General features: G+C 38.1%; 1 protein-coding gene across 7 annotated transcripts in view; it reads right to left on the bottom strand.

The window, feature by feature from the left end:
* Window positions 1–19,645, bottom strand: part of STRBP (spermatid perinuclear RNA binding protein) — a 159,020-nt gene that overhangs the window by 17,798 nt on the left and 121,577 nt on the right. For all 7 annotated transcript variants that reach the window (XR_010123368.1, XR_008504701.2, XR_010123367.1 and 4 more), the window contains 6 exons: window positions 19,446–19,645; window positions 12,130–12,288; window positions 9,000–9,134; window positions 8,660–8,800; window positions 5,535–5,658; window positions 894–938 (listed from right to left, as the gene is read on the bottom strand). Coding sequence is in view for 4 of the 7 variants with exons in the window: in XM_063649923.1 (XP_063505993.1) it covers window positions 894–938; window positions 5,535–5,658; window positions 8,660–8,800; window positions 9,000–9,134; window positions 12,130–12,288; window positions 19,446–19,645 (804 nt within the window). In the remaining 3 variants the exon portion in view is untranslated. The remainder of the gene's footprint in view (window positions 1–893; window positions 939–5,534; window positions 5,659–8,659; window positions 8,801–8,999; window positions 9,135–12,129; window positions 12,289–19,445) is intronic.

The raw sequence follows: 19,645 nt of genomic DNA on the forward strand, positions 1-19,645 counted from the left end.
CCAACTGGCAACACAGGAAGGGCCTTTCCCTTCTGTGTGGATGCACGCCCAGCCTGGGGCATGCTGACACACACACTCTTGCACACACACTCTCTCATGCTCTCTTCTCTCAATGACAACACCCTTCAGATGGCTGATTCTATAACATGTAGCACCTGAGTAGAAAAAAAATGTCTAAGAGCATATCACTGACTCCAAACCTATTGCCTCCATTGCCACATAAACCTCATTCAAAAGTTATCCAAAGGGCCACTGGGGTTCATTTATGCATTTGCTTTTATTTTTTATTTTAGAGGGGAGAAGAGAAACACCTATGATATTCTAGCATGTACTACAGACTTCCTGCAGTGAGCACTTAAGTAAGACTGTTGGTGAAACCCACTATCATTTCCTCTCTAGGGCCAATGATACCCATTTACTTCAACCCCAAAGCAAAGTTATGGAAAAGAATGAAGACTACAAATTTGAAGTGAGCAGTTCCTATTCTTGACTTAAGTTACCCACAACTCACACGGTTCCAAACCAGAAACTTAAGTGTGGCTTTATAACTGGTAGGCAGCCAAGCTAGCAACTGGGTATGGCCCTTCAGTAGCCTTTGAATGGAGTATCAGTTGGCTGTAAGAAGAACTACTTAAAATATTTAATTTCAATATGGTCAGAAACAGGCAATTAGAACAAGCAGTCCTTCAATCAGGCAAAGCGGAGAGAAGAGCAACTCCAACCAAACCAAGAACCACAAGGTTGTGGCATTTTCAAAGGGAATTTAAGTTGGGTCACTAGAATGAATAAATCTGAGATCCTCCAATTAATTTACAAAAACCCTAGACAGAAACTGTGCTTTGGATTGCTGTGACAGTCGCTAAGAGGAGATATCAGTAAGATGGTGTACATACCATAGGCAGGGGCAGCTGTGCTGTAACCATACGGTGTTCCATAGCCTAGTGCAAAGAAGAAGAAGGCAGATCAGTCCAAGACCCAGGGCAATCATCACTGGCCCAATTCACAAGCACCACCTGCTCAGCACCCTGGGCCCGGAGGACTTCTTCCAGATGTTGGATGAATGAGAACCACTGCCAGAATGGTCCCAGTCTAGCCATTCTCTGTGTGCCTGCTTAAGATGTGGGAGCTCCTCACCATGGCCTACAAGGCTCTCCTAGATGTGCCAGACTATCCTACATCTCTTTCTCACTGCACTCACTGACCCCACACTCTATTTTAACTATCAGTTCCTTGTCTGGGTTCCCCACTAGAGTAGCATAGACCTGGTCAAACTTATCTGTCGTTGCATCATCTGAACCTAGCAGAATGTATGATATATATGGTAGCCACTCACTAAATATAATTTGTTGAACAAAAGAATACTTAAAACCACTCAAACTACCAATTTCTCAAAGTTGGCAAACAGAACTTTCCAAGTATCTTCAGAAAGTAGTGAGAGAGCAGGCTGAGGTCTCAATGGCCATTAAAACAGGCATATGAGTCAGGTTGTGAGCCCAAGGGCAAGGTCTATGACTTGCTGATACTTCAATTTCTGGCCCAAGTACAGGGTCTCTCTGTAAATGCTGGTGAATTTGACATCAGCCTCTGGTACCTATGAAAAAGGCTCACATTATTGAGTAAAAGCAAGTACAAAGAAGTTTTTATACCATATTAGTAGGGATTAGAAATATTATCTATATTAACAGAAGCTGCAATCTTTTTACTCTTTTAGTAAAACAGCTTAGATATAGGTAATACGTAAATAAAAATTACTTGGGGCCAGGTGTGGTGGCTCATGCCTGTAATCCCAGCAATTTTGGAGGCTTTGGCAGGAGGACTGCTTGAGCCCAGGAGTTAGAGACCAGCCTGGGCAATATAGTGAGACTCCATCTCTACAGAAAAACAAAAAATTAGCTGGGCATGGTGGTGCATGCCTGTAGTCCCAGCTCCTCAGGAGGCTGAGGTGGGAGGGTCACTTGAGCCCAGGAGGTCGAGGCTGCAGTGAGCCATGATCACACCACTGCACTCCAGGCTGGGCAACAGAGAGAGATCATGTCTCAATAATAATAATAATAACAACAACTTATTATTCATTTATAAATGAAAAAAATTTCTAAAGTAGAACAAGGGCACAAAATCACCATGGCACTTTTACACAGTATCCAAAACAAATGGAGCTTTTTCACATTACCACTCCTTTTTTTTGTAACAATTTCTGCTATTCAGAATGATTTCATTCCCTCCTTCTCTGGATGACCAACTGCAACTCACCCTTGAGACCAGGACCAATTATCACCTCCCCTACAAAGTCTCCCAGGCTTGCTGTTCTCTCTTTTGCCCAACCCATGTTATACTTGCATCATATTGCATTGTGTTTATTCAATTATGTGGTCCTACCCCAGGCAGTCACTGGGGCAGAGGCTAGGTCTTCTTTGAATGCCCAGTTCTAAATCTCCTGTTTGAGACAATGCATTCAAATGTATGCTGAAGAAGTAAACTGCTTTTAGGGACCAACTGAAACAGTTCTGAGGGATGAATAATTTTTACTTTTTAGTCTATAGTTAAGTCATATAACTCAGTCTGAGTGCTCACTAAATCATATTCAAGAGGACACATGTAGCTGAAATAAGCAGTAGGAAGAGGAGACAGATCAGAGGCCAAAAAAGAAATTAATGCTTAAAAAAGGTTAGCTATCAAATTTATTCCAGAAAACAGAAGCTGTTTGGCTAAGGCTGCAGTTCTAAGGATTATACCAAAACCTCCTTAAGAAGAAATGAGACCATAAGTACTAACTAGGTCATTCATCAGGACACTGGAGTCCTGATTCTAACTTCACCTTTTCCTAGCAAGGTATCTGTGAATGGCACCTGTTATTTAACCTCTCTGAGCTTCAGTGTTCTATGTACAGTAACTGAGTTGCCAGGGGAATTTAATTAAATAATACATGTAAATATACTGACAACAGTCCCTGCTGCACAGAATATACTCTGCAAATGGTATATAACCTATTCATAATCTAAAGGGACCTAATCTGAATCTTCTCTCGGCCATAAAATAACTTCATTTTTAAAAGCTTCGGGAGACACGCCTTTCAGGGAGGTCAATGCAATGACACAAGAGAGGAGTCACTATAGAGTAAAGCCTGGCAACGAGCGGCCATAAACGGTTCCTTTCATGATTACTGTCACTGGACCATAGCCATTTACCACTCTAGCAGGTGGTAAATGGTCTGTGGCAACAAGAGACGTGACCAGATTAAGCCCCAATAGAACACATCATCAAAGACAAGAAAGATAGTTCATCTTTAACCTGCCTATTATTGTGAATGAAAGCTTTGCCCTTTCAATAATACACTGAATAAGGCTAAAATTATTAAATATCAGTAGAAATAGTGAGACACACAGAAGACTGTCTTAATTTTAGACTCATAAACTATATCACACCATAAGAAATTCATAACATTTTCCTTTTCCCCCAATGCTCCAGCTAAAAACCCTAGGAGCTGAGATATCCTTGAAACATCACTCTTCTTTCTATATATTCAATACATCAATTTTGCTTCCTTTATATTCCTCCCATCTGTTCTCTTCTTGTCTCCCCCTATCTTCCTCCCTGCCTCCAGTAGCAATACTATCAATGTCTCTTGCCTGGGTTAGTAGTCTTCAGTAGCCTTTTTTTAACTGAGGCATAATAGATGTACATAGTTCCGGGGTTCGTGTGATAATTTAATATACCCATGTAATTTATAAAGATCAAATCAGTGAACTTAGGATACCCATCATCTTAAATATTTGTCCTTTCTTTATGCTAGAACCATTTGAATTCTTCTCTTCTAGCCAGTTTGAAATGTACAATACATTACTGTAAACTATATGCCTTCTAACTGATCTTGTCAACGCTCCCACCTATCCCTACCTCCTGTTCTTCACACTATAGGAAGACTAACCTTCACAAATAAAGTCTGATCTTGTCACTGTTCTCCTTAGAACCCATCAAGACTTAACACTGTGCTTAGGGTTCTAAGACCAAAATCCAAACAACGGCCTCCAGGTCTGGGACTGAGTCGTCCAGCTTTAGTTCACATCATTCCCCAGTCTCTCCACTTCTGCCACTCAGTGCTCACCACATTCCACACATTCTGGACTTCTGCTTCTTCAATTGAGCCAAATTCCCCAACAGCAACACAAGGTCTCTGCATGAGCTGTTCCTTCTGTGTGCAACTCTCCCATCCCAGTCTTCCAGTTAACTCCTATTCATTCTTCAAAGCTCAATTCAAATGTCCCTTCTTCTGGGAAGCCTCCAGGGACCCACTAAACTAGACCAGGTTTCTCTGTTACATGCTCTCACAGCAGCATGTCCTTCTTTTTCATCGTACTCATCTCAGTTTCTTGTTATTACTTGATTAATCTACGTCTCACCCTTCAGGCTATAAGCTGCATGAGAACAAAATCCATGTCTGCTGTGTGCCAAAGCAGGCACACTCCTTGATCAATTTACCTACTAGGATTAGCTTCTAGAAGAATCATTCCAAAGCCACATCGTAAAATTTCCCAAATGGCCTAGTGTTAATCTTTCTTAGAGGAAAGCACAAAGTGAACCCTTAGGGATGTTACCTAAAAAACAATGACTGGATAAGACCTAATCTTCATGACAATTTTATCTTGATCAGTATCCACAAGTGGTTTACTTGTCCAGTTAAAAGTACTATACTTTCAATATTGTGAAGAACTTGATTTTAACAAGATAGCTGGATAATCTACTGTTAAAATGACATAAGAATTAGAAGGGAAGGCAGAGAGAGGGCATTCTCCCAAATCTTCTTTAAGCTATGTGGTGGAATGGAAAGAATATGAACTTTGGAAATGCAAACACCTACATTCAAATCCTTGCTCTGTGGTTTAGTGGTTGCTTCACCCTGAGCTAGCTGCCTTATCTCCCTAAATCCCAGTTTCCTTCCTTGGAAAATAATTTCTACCTGATGAAACACTGTGAAGATTAAAAACAATTAAATTTAATTAATTTAATTAAATTAAAAACAATTTAATAAGTAAAATTATTTACATGAAAATATCTAGTATATACAGTAAGCTCTGGATAAATTTTTTTTCCTTTGTGTATTTCTTTAGCCTTTGATGGTTCCCAAACATTAAGTTTAACAAACACTAATAATGCCAGGCTTCACCCTAATTAAGTAACCTCTTAGCAGTTTTTCTCTCCTGTTATACCCAACCTGTCATCTATGTCCTCAATGAAAACACCCTGCTCACCCTTCTCAATCTATGGAACATCCTTTAATTCCTTGTCAAAATACAGTCCCACAACCAAATGCAATATTGCTCATCTGTCATCTCCCTCCAGGTAGCCTCTCCTCACTCAGCAGATTCCAGGAGAACACCTATGACATTCTGCCAATTCTCTACTTTTAAATTTCTGTGTACATTCATGCCTGTGTTATATTTCCACAAACCCTGTACAACCTTAGAAAATGGAGGAGATGCTATTCTTTGAATTTTGGCCCAGTAAAGGGGGCCAATCTCTTGCAGTTTGTACTATACCTGGAGCTATGTAGCCAGGAGCAGCTGTCGCCCCAACAAAAGCTCCCCTTGTTAGAGTTCCTCTTCCTCTGCCCCGAACAGCTTGGACTGCTGCAGACACAGCTGTATTCACAACGCCCTTTGCCTGTTAAAATAACACATTTTCATTACTGAAAGAAATAAGAACCATCTTATTTCTTCTATCATCTCTTCAATGCACAACAACTATGAGAAACTGTGAGCACGTGGGTGAGACCATGAGCTGCCTGTGATCTTGAACCTTCAATTTATCATCTGAAAAACAAAAATGATACCTAACTTACAGAGATGTTAAGAGAATATGCAAATAACTTCTTTTCGCTTGCGGTTTATCCAGAAAGAGTTCATTTTCTACACCAAATTTCAGTAATCAATTTATATCCAAAGTCATTTTAGGTCTTACTAAAGTAATCATACACACTTGGTACCTAGGTTCCAAATCCAGTAAATTATCTGCCAACAGGCAGAAAATATCTCAGCAACTAACTACATAGAATTAACTGAGAATCTGAGTGGGGCTGGTGGGGGAAAAATATAAAGGGCTAAGACAGGAGGACCAAAGATGAGGATGCCAGTTCCTGCTCTAAGTAACTGTGACCTCAGGAAGGTAATATGATTTCTTGGAGCCCGATTCCTCTGCTGTTTGTGTATGTATGTACCCACTACTAATTATCTTTTTTTTTGAGACGGAGTCTCGCTCTGTCACCCAGGCTGGAGTGCAATGGTGCGATCTCGACTCACTGCAACCTCCACCTTCCCAGGTTCAAGTGATTCTCCTGCCTCAGCCTCCCAAGTAGCTGGAATTACAGGCACCCGCCACCATGCCTGGCTAATTTTCGTATTTTTAGTAGAGACAGGGTTTTACCGTGTTGACCAGGCTGGTCTTGAACTCCTGACCTCAAGTGATCTGCCCCCCTCAGCTTCCTTTCAAAGTGCTGGGATTACAGGTGTGAGCCACCGCGCCTGGCCCCATTATTAAATAAATAAATACCACTTTGAAAGCCCCTCCTTGCTCTAAAATGCCATTATCTATGGAAATCTCCGCACTAATTAAAAATGTGGATAATGATACCCACTTTGTTTTCCTTAGAGTAGAAACAGTAACCGAGAATTATAAAATGAGAATAATGATACTTTGTTTTCCTTAGAGTAGAAAGAACAACGAGAGAACAGATATAAAAACATTCTAAAAGTACAACAGATAATACCGGGAGTAACAGTAAACAGGACTGTTGAAAAACCTCTTTTCCAAACTAAATTTTAAGAAAATCAAAAGGTGTCTAGTTTCAAATTGAATATTATAGAAATGCAACAAAAACTCAAGCTAGAAACAATTAAGATTCCCCACTATAACCAAGGTGCAAGAAAGTGGTGCAAAGCCTCAAAGCGTACTCTATGATGAAGTCAACAGTGTCTAAGAAGCTGAAAGAGTCAGAATACACATTGGTTTATCTCACTTTGAAAATGCACCATCCTTTATTCTTTCCAGGATAACCTCTACCTCTAGTATGAATGGGCAGCAGACAGTTTCAAGGTTAACTGTGTCATGCACAGGGACTGCCGTTTTTGTTTTTCTCTGAAATAAAGCAACCCACATATCCAAAATAGATTGCTTCTTGGCCGTCAAGCACATTGAACACATGAGTTTTATAGCTTCTAGTACGGAAAATTTCTAAAAATGAGTGAACTTCATGTAGACATCTTTCTTTTTTTAACATGACTTAGTCAAAAGTAGTCAGGAAGCAACAATCTGGCAGTAGCAGAATGATTCCACACAAATCTAGCTTATGTCTAGTAGAAACAAACTTAACTACCTAATAAATATTTGCACACGGGCTTTTTAAACTAAAATTAACTGACCAAATATAAGATGTAATATGGGAAAAAACACCATAAAACAAGCTCATAAAACAAGAATCATCTTTCAACTAATTTAGAACATACTTTGTTCTGTGTTTACCAGAAGATTTTAGAAAATAAAATCTACTTGTTTTCAACATGTGTAATTTAAAGGCTTTAAAAATTTTTTCATCTCATTAAAATAAGTTTTCTCTACCTTTTGGATCCTAGAATTTAAGCAGTGTTTATTATAGCAAATACAAGAAATTTAAATGAATACAAAACAAATTTTGAGATGGATACAATATGCAATCGTAAAATGTCCATGGCCGTTGGAAGAACTACCTGGTTCTAGAAGGAACCCCTACCATCAATTAGCTGTGTTACCACAGGCAAGTATTTCCATTTCTTTGGGCCTTGTTTCCTTACCTGTAAAATAAGATCAATTCCACCCTCCTACAATGGACATAGCATACATAATGGAATCTAAATATAATGTTTAATGTAGAATTAAACAATCTTATTTTTATTACTTTAAGCATTTTTAATTTCTATCATATAATATATTCAGATGTTATGTTATTATACCAGTACTCTCCATGAGGCACAATGTGTCTTACATTTACTTACTCTTTCCCTCACTATCAGGCATATGGTGTATGACTAGAAAATGTTTTTTGAAAGCGTAAATGAATGGATGGAAGAATCTCATAGCCACAAGCATGTAATTAGAGGGCCATCTTTTCTAAATACCTTGCTAAGATCCTGGACATTCAGTAGCACTGACATTCCCAGTGTCAGTAATGAACAGACGCAATACAGCGCCAAATTTTATGCAGTCTGCAAAGGAAACCCAAAATAAACAATGCAAAAGGACGAAACTGCAAAGGAACTGGAAGAGCACCTGCAGGCTGATGAAAGCAAAGCCCCAGGTGCTCCTGGCAGCTTCCCCAAACTAAACTGCTTAGACCTCACTAAGGTCCAAATCACCTCAAAACTTGACTTCATCAAGAATGACCTCAACCCTCCAAATAATGCTAATAGCCTCATACAGATATATAAATATAAATATACATGTACATATATATTTTGTTTAGAAAGTCCATAGAACATGAAACCACTAATCAGATTTATATTATTCATGACCTAACCCAAAGCAAAGGTCGCCAAGTCCAAGAAAAAGCTAAAGTGGCACATGGACAGCAAGGAAAATTTAATTCCTGTAACATTTTTCACAGGTTCTGCAAAGGTTTAATGTTTACTCATACCTGAGGGATAATCTTCTTTTTCTTATTATTTGCCGCATTGGGTCCAGAAAACAGTTTCTCCAAGGCAGCTAAAGCTGCACTCGCCTTTGCCACTTTCTTATTTGGACCTGCGCCTCTGAATTTCTGTCCATCTACTTCTACCTACAATCAAGAATAACACCTTGCAATTATCTCACGCAATTCCTCTATGTCCTTTTAATTTAAATAGATTATGACACAGAAAACACCAAAAATCAAATAGTGCCACAAGAACTGACTCAGTCTAAAACTTTACATTAAGCTCAGGATATCCTATGTCTTTGAGAAGAAAGATAAGGCTGGCTTGTGTCTGGGTACACACCTCCATTACAAAGCGCTTGTCATGGCTTCCACCAGTCTCTGAGATGAGTTCATACTTGAGACCTCTTCTTTTTTCATTGAGCTCCATTACAGGGTTTTTGCCACTTGCTGTGAGGATAGGGCCCTGAGTTCTTACCTATAAGAGAAAGGAAATCTGAAGGTTCAATCAAGTAAGGTTTTAGAATATTACATTTCTTATTAATACAATCATGCTAAGAAGGAGGCTCAAAAATTCTACTTCAAAGCACTCAGGCTAGAATGAGTCACCTCTGTACACAAATGGCAAAATATCATTAAAGCTGTAAAAACTCTATAAGCAGTAAACAATGCAGTCATCTGGCCAGCCTTCCTTCAAAGCAGTATTCAAGACCAATGCAACCTCACCACTGTGGGCCACTCCAGGCTCTGCTCTGTAGTGTTCATGATCTAAGAATAATACTCTAAATTACTAACAACGAGAATAGAACAGTTTGGATTCACGTGATGCCTGAGGGTTCATCATTTTTCTTCTTTAGTGTTAGGAAGAAATAACTCTCAAGTGGGGATGTTAGAGGGTAAATGTTCCTATACACCTCTCAGTCACTCTAAACAGATTTAAGGGGACCTAAGGTAAAAACAGTCGGCTATAGACTATGGATTCTGAAATTTTAAAATAACAATAAAGGCAGTCACTCTCTGCCCTCAAGGAGCTAGAGTGTAGTGGGAGGGACAGATATCATCACTGCAAAATAACGTATGTTACAGAGCAGATATATGCTATGGAAATAACTGATTTGAGGAAGGATAAGAATAGAAGTAGTGAAATAATTCATGCAAGAACATGAAGGTGCAAATGAAAACAGAGGCTAGCATCAAAAGCAAACTAACAAATCACAAAATACAACTATAATTTTGAGAAAGGAGAAACCAAAGATAGGGCACTTTTTGAGGTCAGAGATCGTGACTGTAATTCCACCACACAAGAAATGCTGAACACACAAAATAAATGCCCAAAACTGTTAGTTTTGTTTTTTTTTTTTGTTTTGAGATGGAGTCTCGCTCTGTGGCCCAGCCTGGAGTGCAGTGGTGCAATCTCGGCTCACTGCAACCTCCACCTCCTGGGTTCAGGTAATTCTCCTGCCTCAGCCTCCCAGTAGCTGGAATTGCAGGCACCTGCCACCACACCCGGCTAATTTTTGTATTTTTAGTAGAGACAGGGTTTCGCCACATTGGCCAGGGTGCACTCAAACTCCTGACCTCAGGTGATCCGCCTGCCTCAGCCTCCCAAAGTGCTGGGATTACAGGTGTGTGCCACCACGCCTGGCCCAAAGTATTAAGTACTATGTATATAAACCTAATGAAAATCAAGATTCTCTTAGTAAAGTATTCTGTGCAGGCTGGATAAGTGGTTGATGCTTCAGATGTGAAACATCAAAGGACAATTTTTAAGGACAAGTTTAAAAACATCAGTAACATCAATAAACATCTCTTCTTAATGAGTTTTTATAATCTGCATTTTTTGAATTTCAAGGCAAATTTCTAGTTACTGTCTTTAAAAGATAATGAGTGATTTTTGAAACTAGGTCTATAGCAATCACTCTATGCTTTCCAAACCTGAAATCATGTCTACAAAAATGAGTCGAGACATAAAAATATCTGAATTTTAATAAATTACTATTATTTTAAATGAAGAAATAAATAAGGGCTTTCTTTTCTCCTTGCTTCCCACCATTACTACAATAATACAGACACAAAGTATAAACGTAGTCACTACCAAAACTTTTTATGTCAGTGTAGCTGCTGCTAGTGCAGCCCACACTGCTCTCTCCCTTTCTAATTACCTTTATACTTAATGGTCGGGACCTCATAATTAATGAGCCCTTTTTTCTTTTAGTATATGTAACATTGTCAGCAAAACAACATCTTGACCTGTGACTGCCACCTTTGAATGTCCAGTCCCTCTGAGCAGCTAGCCATGACATCATCTGTCCTCCAAAGCATCACACGAAGTGCCAAGTGTGGCTTTCTCAGGCTTCAGTCCCATCAATCCTGTCCACACTGGCCCACTTGGCACTTCTTAAACATTTACTTTCACAACTCAAAGCCATAACACCTCCTCATCCTTCAGTCCAGAATGCTTTCTCTTCCCCACATGGCAAAGCTCATCATCTGAAGCCTTGCTCACAGTGGACTCCCTTTGATTTTACATGATTGTGTAAGTGTATGCCTAAGAGTCTCACAACCCCTTCCTCCTTCAAGATTTGACATTATTATGTTCATTTTGCCATCACAGTGCTTATCGCATTATATTACCATTTGTTATAAACATGTCTTTTTGCACTTTTAGCCTGGGAGCATCTCCAGGCTCTGCACACAATTTCTGAAACACCTGGCACTAAGCAGGTATTAAAAGGGATTTATGGACTGAAAAAATTAGTTTATTAATTAAGTCCTTAATAAATACTTATTCATACAAATGACAAAGTAAGTGTTTTTTTTTTTTAATGTAAGCTCTTGCTGTTACTTTAAAGCTAATGTTCTTTACATAGAATGCAGTAAACATGGGTTCCATGAACTCCCCAATGTACTGTGTATACTCAGTACTTGGATTTCATCCCATTCTATTATCTGCGACAAAAAGTTCCCAGTCAGGACTTAATTAGGGTCTGGGATACATACTGTGTCAGGCTATGCCTTCCTTCAGGGCTGGACCAACTAAACGATGACCCAATGCACCCCACAGCTTAGCACAAACTTCAAATAATCCCAATTTCCTCCACTACATCTTGTAGTTTTCTGCCCATCAGTTATTGCTGATACTCTTGGTATATTCTGAAACATTGGAAGCAGCTTCCATGGCCAGTAATCAGGAAATACTAGTTAAATTAGGGTATATTCAAGTGTTGAGCAGTTTACAGATATTTTTAAAGTGAAAAAAATCAAGATGTAAAACTGCATGAAAAGATGACTGCCTTCATAGAGATTCATGAAAAAAACAGGATGGAAATAAACCAAAATAATAATTATGTCTGTCTGTAATTTATGTACAGGTTTGCATATGCTTTTGATTTTATTTATACTTTTCCACATCTCTCAAATTTCCTACAATGCACATATATGTTACTTTTTTTCTGAGAAAAAAATAAGTATACCTCTAAGGTACTGGAGGTTTCAGTTGTAGAATTTCCAGTATTATTGCTTGAGTTTGAAGACACTGTTTCATTTTTACTTTCATTATCTGATTTTTCATCGGAACTCATACATTCAATATCTGCATCAAAGCCCGTTGGATATCCCATTGCCTGCAATACCTGTGCAAATTACATTAAAATGCAGTTTAATTCAGATATGAGAAAACAGAGAATAGACAAAATATTGAGAACAAAAGTTTCAAATCCATAGCATTTGAACCATAAAACACCTTGCAGGAAGAGCAAGATGGTACTAAATCTGTAAGTCCTTGGTTAAGTAAGGTATACCTACCAGGGTAGCACCATAGAAAAATGGGGAAAACCTCCTCAGGGTAATTGAGTTTAAATACAGGATGACAAATATAAACCTGACGCTACTCCTAGTTCATTTAATTTGGAGGTGAGAGGTAGAGAAAATAAACAGGATAGCTAGGTTCAAACCAATAGGATAAGGACAGAAGTAGCATACTATAAAAAGTACCCTGGTCTAGAAAGGAAAAAATCTGAGAGTCTAATCCTGTATTTCTCCTCTGGCCCTTAATTTTCCAATCTACAAAACAGGAAGTCTATACTGGTTGACCTCTAAGTTATATGACTCAATCCATTAGGAGAAATTGGCCCAGAAAGGCAATCAAGACATTTTTTATCTTTGAACCAACTTGCCTGTCAATTACAAAATAACATCTAAAACTTTCTACTTTGCTTCCAACATAAACCACAATCAAAACTTAAAAGATTCAGTCTCGGCCAGACGTGGTGGCTCACGCCTGTGATCCCAGCACTTTGGGAAGCCAAGGCGGGTAGATCATTTGAGGTCAGGAGTTCGAGACCAGCCTGGCCAACATGGTAAAACCCAGTCTCCACTAAAGATACAACAATTAGCTGGGTGTGGCAGTGCACGTCTGTAATTCCAGCTACTTGGGATGCTAAGGCAGGAGAATTGCTTGAACCCGGGAGGCGGAGGTTGCAGTGAGCCGAGATTGCGCCACTGCACTCCAGCCTGGGCAACAGAGCAAGACTCTGTCTCAGAAAACAACAACATCAACAACAACAAGATTCAGTCTCTAGGTTTATTCTCTATACTAAGTAAGCCAGGAACAATTTTAGTCTTGTATTTCCATCCCTCTCTCTTAAGGGCTGATTATGGCTACCTCCAGTGTTCAAACTTCTTATACTTTCCTTCGATCCCCAGGATTTGTGTTACTTTTTTGAAATAAAGCTTTCAGAACAATGTGTATATGTGTGTGCATGATTGTGCACAGGCATGCTCACACACCTCCACACACGTGAGTGCCTTTTAATACCTTCCTGATTATACTGCTTTTTAGATGTTTACAAGAGAATATGTTCACTTTTTGTAAGCCTCTTTCAAAGGAGGTTGATACAGCTTTGTCACTAATTAGAGGTTTACATCAGAGGATACAGGGACAGATTCCTAAAGACCCTTGCATTCGTTTCCATTTTTAACTGTTTTAAGTTGCTGAGATTTAAAAGCAACATCATATTTCTTTATAATAACAACTGTACATAATAGGTGTTCCAAAAAATGGTTATGGTGGCCACACAAATGAGAAGCCAGCCTTTATAAACAATTGCATCTTGTATAAAGGATTTTGCCAATATAAACAGTGTTACCCTAAACCAAAAAATGGACCTACACAGAAGTCTGTACCAAGAGAACTTGAAATTAATTCACACAATTCATATGGAGAACTTGGCATTCTTATCATAAATAAATGTCTTGTATTTGCTTGGGAGTAAAGCCAAGAACCCTTTTTTAACATCTTAAGTTCTAAAAGTGCTCAGGTAATACTTTACACTAAGTACATTAACATCATTTGTTTATATCCTTATTAATATTTTATTTTAAAAACACCTTCTCCACTGTCTGAGTCCTGTAAATATGCTCTCCCTGAGAAATCTCATCTCCGAGAATAGCTATCATTCCAAATTAACACTAGCCAACACAGGCTGCAAGTCAAAAGCCAAACATCACAAATAAGTTTGATTTGTTTATTCCAGTAAAAACTAAGGACATTCATCTTTTCTCGACTCAACATAGACAATAAAAATAGGCTAATATAAATTATTTAATACTTCTCTCCACCCTTTTCTCACATATCAGATTCACTTATTATTATTACAGAAACATATTTCAGTACATTTACAAATATTTTATATAACTGGCGGATTATATCTCAGGGAAGTGTCCAACACAGTATAACCAAAAAATTCAAATCAAATCATTTTTTATGAACAGTTATTCTAACAGTATTTACTAGCATATGCTAAGAAGTCAAAAAAGCAGGGAGTTCTCAGACCTCTGCAACTGATAAAGATTCTCTTCTTAACCAAACTCTAGACAGGATCCTCTGAGCCATGTTTTCATCAAGGCCCCATCCTTGGGCCTTGTCCTTAAGAGCCATGTTGTAGCAAGAATCCTGCTAAATTGGTTTAACCAGAATCCCTCACCCTCAATATTTAATCACCCTCAATCACCCTTGGTATCTGATCAAATTTCCTCATCCCCCATTGATATGGTTTGTGTCCCCACCCAAATCTCATGTGAAATTGAAATCCCCAATGTTGGAGGTGGGGCCTGGTGGGAGGTGATTGGATCATAGGGGCAGTTTCTAATGGTTTAGCACCATCCCCTTAATGCTGTCTCATGACAGAGTTCTCAAGAGATCTGGTTGTTTAAAAGTATGTGGCACTTCCTTGCCCTTCTCTCTTCCTCCTGCTCGGACCACATAAGATGTGCCTGCTTCCCCTTCCACCATGATTAAAAGTTTCCTGAGGCCTCCCTAGAAGTCACTATGTTTTCTGTACAGCCTGCAGAATCATCAGCCAATTAAACCTATTTCCTTTATAAATTACCCAGTCTCAGGTACTTCTTTATAGCAGTGCAAGAATGGACTAATACGTCCATCACTGCCCAGGTGGTATCTGATCACCCTGGCCTGCTCTGAGCAAGAATCCTAATAGGTCCCGTTTAGCCAGAAATCCCCCTTCATCCTGATGTTTCCTCATAGTAATTTTCCATCCACTGATCCATCCCTGTTCCTTGGCTACAAATCCTCACTTGTCCATGTTGAACTCAGAATTCAGCCCAGTTCTATACTGAGGTCTCTTTTCCCTATTGCAATAATAGTTTCTGATAACACACTTTTTTTTTTTTTTTTTTTTTTACTGTTTTAACAACTGTCCAGCTCTGGTTTTCTTTGGCAGAACCAAGTTTGTTTGGAATCCATGTTAATGCTAAAAAACCAGTATACCAAAGAAAAGTGAATTTCAAGTATCTGGCAAACAAATTCAAACCTAATACATCGATTGAGCTTAAGATCACTCATGGAAACAAGATCACTCATGGAAACAAGGTGACTGGGAAATCATCTGTGTGTAACCAAATCCCTTTCTTCCTGGAAGAGGGCTGAGGTTAGGAAAGGCTGAGACTGAGAAAGATGATACCCTCGAATACTAGGGGCCAAGAATGAAAAGAAAACATGGCTGTCTACATCATGGCTCTCTACTCAAAAGAAAGGAACATCCATGGCTTCCGTATAATAGAGATCTGATTTCATCAGATTCTCAGGAAATCTGATGTCTCTAAGAGCCTCTCCAAAGAACCTTCTCTTCACCTTCATCCCCTTCTAGCTGATCTTTTCCTCACAATGACTAAGATTCTTTTCATGTAATATGGATGATTATGACCCTAAAGGTGTCCTTTGTGGGAGTCTGCCAGGATAGAGGAGTGGAAGAGTGAAGGGAAGCCTGGCCACTAATTCTCCATCACTATAGGGTGCTTGCTGCTCTGCAGCCAGGCCAGACTCATGTGAAACTACTGATTTCTTCTTTTCTTTTGATTTGATTCTCTGATGTGATTTGTCTTAATAGGTACAAAACCCTCACCAAGCGATTGAGTAAGAACTAAAAGGATTTTTATTCAGTTGGACCTACTTTCATAAGCACGTTACATGCAAAATTCTTTCTCGCTCAATTATAAACAATGCATAACATGTGATATAACTTTTATGGATAACAATTTGGCAATATATGCCTGGCATAGAATAAGAATTCCAATGCATTTTTTTAACAAATTAATGAATCACTAAAATGTATTGACCTTTTGACCCAATAATTCTATCTCTAGAATATATCTTAAGGGATCATCAGACAAGTTCAGAAAGATGTAAAGTAATAAAATGGAAGTATCTAAATCTAAAATGATTAGTTACATTATGATAATGTAACAGACCATCTGCTAATAATGAAATGTTAGACCATCACTAACAATAAGAGCAATCTTTGAGTTAGCTATTTAAACATTCATAATATATTTTTAGATGAAGAGAGTATCGGCTGGGTGCAGTGGCTCACACCTGTAATCCCAGCACTTTGAGGGGCCGAGGCAGCAGGATCACCTGAGGTCAGGAGTTCAAGACCAGCCTGGCCAACATGGCGAAACCCCGTCTCTACTAAAAATATAAAAATTAGCTGGGCGTGGTGGCAGGCGCCTGTAATCCCAGCTACCCAGGAGGCTGAGGCAGGAGAATCACTGGAACCCAGGAGGCAGAGGCTGCAGTAAGCTGAGATTGCACCACTGCCCTCCAGCCTGGGCAACAGATCAAGACTCTGTCTCAAAAAAAAGAAAGAAAGAAATCCTATTTTTAAAAAATATATTTTTACAGACATTATATAGGTTCACCATTCCTTATCTGAAACGCTTGGTGCCAGGTTGTTTTGAGAATTCATAATTTTTCAATTCTGACATCTAATACAATACATATACCACATATTTTCCAAATCCCCGGTGGATTCTCAGGTTGCTGCCCCATGTTTATGCAAAGGAACATATAAAATAATCACACTAAACAGAATACTAAAGACTAAAAATAGCCCCGTATCAATTCAGGTCATGTTTTGCCACCCAGTGAATTTGCATCAAACTTAGGGAAATTTTTTTCATTTTTAATGCTTTCTGAAGTTAGAATTGCAAGTTAAAATAAGAAGGCTTGGAAGAAAAAATACCAAAATGTTAATGGTTATTATTTCTACATATTAGAATTTTTTCCCCTCATTTTCTAAACCATTTATAACAAACATACATTATACATTTATAATAAGATTTAAAAAGCCAAAAGTAACTTTTAGAAAACAAGACATAACATAAAAAATCTATGAAGACCTTAGGGAGAACAATCTACCTCAAAATAGCAAATTATGGAATAAAGCTATAGAGTCATAAACCTGAGATGTCAGAGGCCTAGATAAGACTGCAGGCCACTTGAGACTGACAGCTAGTAATAGGTTTTCATATCCTATAGCTGATAAACCAAATAAAGTAAGCAGAGTTTTTCAAACCTTCAAAGCTAGTTTACCTCTGATTCTTAATTCATTCTACCTGGATGGATCAAAGTTTAGTTTATCCCATTTTCAAAAAGGGCAAATCTTAACTCTTCACAAATTTCAAATTTACTAGTTACTGCACATTCTACCCAAAATGCTACTCAAGGTAAATAAAACTATGAAGGCCATCTACCTGCCACACAAGTCACAAGAAACCATTAACAATTTCCTCAAATCCAGTGTCATTCAGATCGTAACTGATATCTACATTTCCGAAATTTGTCAGGGAGCTTAACTTAATCCCAAGCTTACAGCCCCTCCGTGTTTACCAAAAGCTCAGGTGAATAAAACATAATATTGGGAATTGAAGAAAAAAGCAAATCCAGGCCAACCAAGTTCCATTATATCATAAAAATATATCACTGCATCAAATGAAAACAGCATCCAAATCTTGTCACATTGCAAAATGTGCCACTCTACTAGCTCTCCCAAATTTTACTGAATTGGAATTTGCTATGAGGACACTAGCTTATGTTAAAGGTTACTGTACGAAACAACCCACAAAATTTATCACTGAGTCATAGATTTAAAAGAGATCACTGATATCCTTGGTTTGTGAAGATCTACCCAGGAGAAATGCCCACCCGGTCAAATGCCACAACTGTGACTCTCATAACCAAACTCTCTGTCCTTAAGACAAAGAGAGTGAATTGTATATTTCACAAGCTTTTTGTGTCAGCTGCTACAGAACTTAGCTCTAAACTTGTGACACATTCTCAGTGTATGTTGTTATTAAACTATATGTTTAGTCTTATTCCTGGATTTACTTTTCCCCTCATTGTTGGTTTTCTTTTTCTGCCTCATTTTAAATTCATACTCTTTCATCATACTTTAGATATCCCTTTTCCAATGAAGACAGAGCATAAGTAATATATAGTGTTTGACATTTTTACAGCTTAGTTATTGTTTTTCTGCATGCATTGTTCTGATCACTATCTGATGTTTACACACTTTGTTGTCTATCTTCCCATCCTATATACACTAGAATGTAAGCTCCATGAGAGCAGGAACTTTGTTTCATTAACTACTATATCCCCAGTATCTAGGATGGTGTTCGTATCTACATTAATAATACACACAAAATGAAATGACCATGAAAATAGACCAATTATATCGTATGCCATACTGTTATATGAAAGAACTTTTAAGTGAATCTGATCTTCAGTCTACATGATATTTAACATTTTTGCACTAGTCTGCAAGAGGTCAAATATACTTATACAGAGATTCCATTACTTGGAAATTTTCTACAAACCTACATGCATAATTGGTCCAATCCTGGACATTATTCCCAATGGAAATATTCTAAAAATACAGACAAAGCACCATATACAAAGATACTGATCAAATTTATAATAGAAACAATCTGGAATAAGCAAAATATCCAATGATAGGAGAATGTTTAAACAAATAGTTTACCCATAGCATGTTAATCGTACAGCCATTAAAAATTATTTATGAAGATTTTCATAATCAGGAAAAACACTAGTGAAACATTACAGGAAAAAAACATCAGAAGATAAAATTACATATATACTGTGAGCTCACTTAAAAAATAAACAGCAAAATAGAAAATGATGGGAAATAAACCAACTTACTAGATACAAATACTAATGGTCTTTGCTTCAAAAATATTCAATTGACATATTTTAATTTCTTTACTTCTTTCTGTATTTTCCAAATTTTGTATGACTACCACATATTATTTTACAACAACAAAAACAACTTTGTTATCCAGAAGTAACAAAAGTCTATATATAATATTATTGCTATTAAAATGTTTTAAAAAATGATAATTTATTATAGGAAAATAAGCATATTATTTGGAACATAAAATAAGAAAGTATTGCAAAGTAAAACAAATACTGTACCTTCACCGCTACGTGAAGTTTTGCTGTTTTCTTGGATGGTCCTGAGGCTTCATATGTTGTGCCATCCACATCTACAGACATTGTGAAGACTGGGGCATGAACGGGGCCAGACTGAGATAAGAGCTTATACTGAAGCCCAGGCCTGATCTGATTTAGCCTCATTAGTGCATTCATAAGGTCTATTGCTTTACTATCCAGAA

This window comes from Pongo pygmaeus, chromosome 13 (genome assembly GCF_028885625.2).
Source record: "Pongo pygmaeus isolate AG05252 chromosome 13, NHGRI_mPonPyg2-v2.0_pri, whole genome shotgun sequence".
NCBI lineage: Eukaryota > Metazoa > Chordata > Mammalia > Primates > Hominidae > Pongo > Pongo pygmaeus.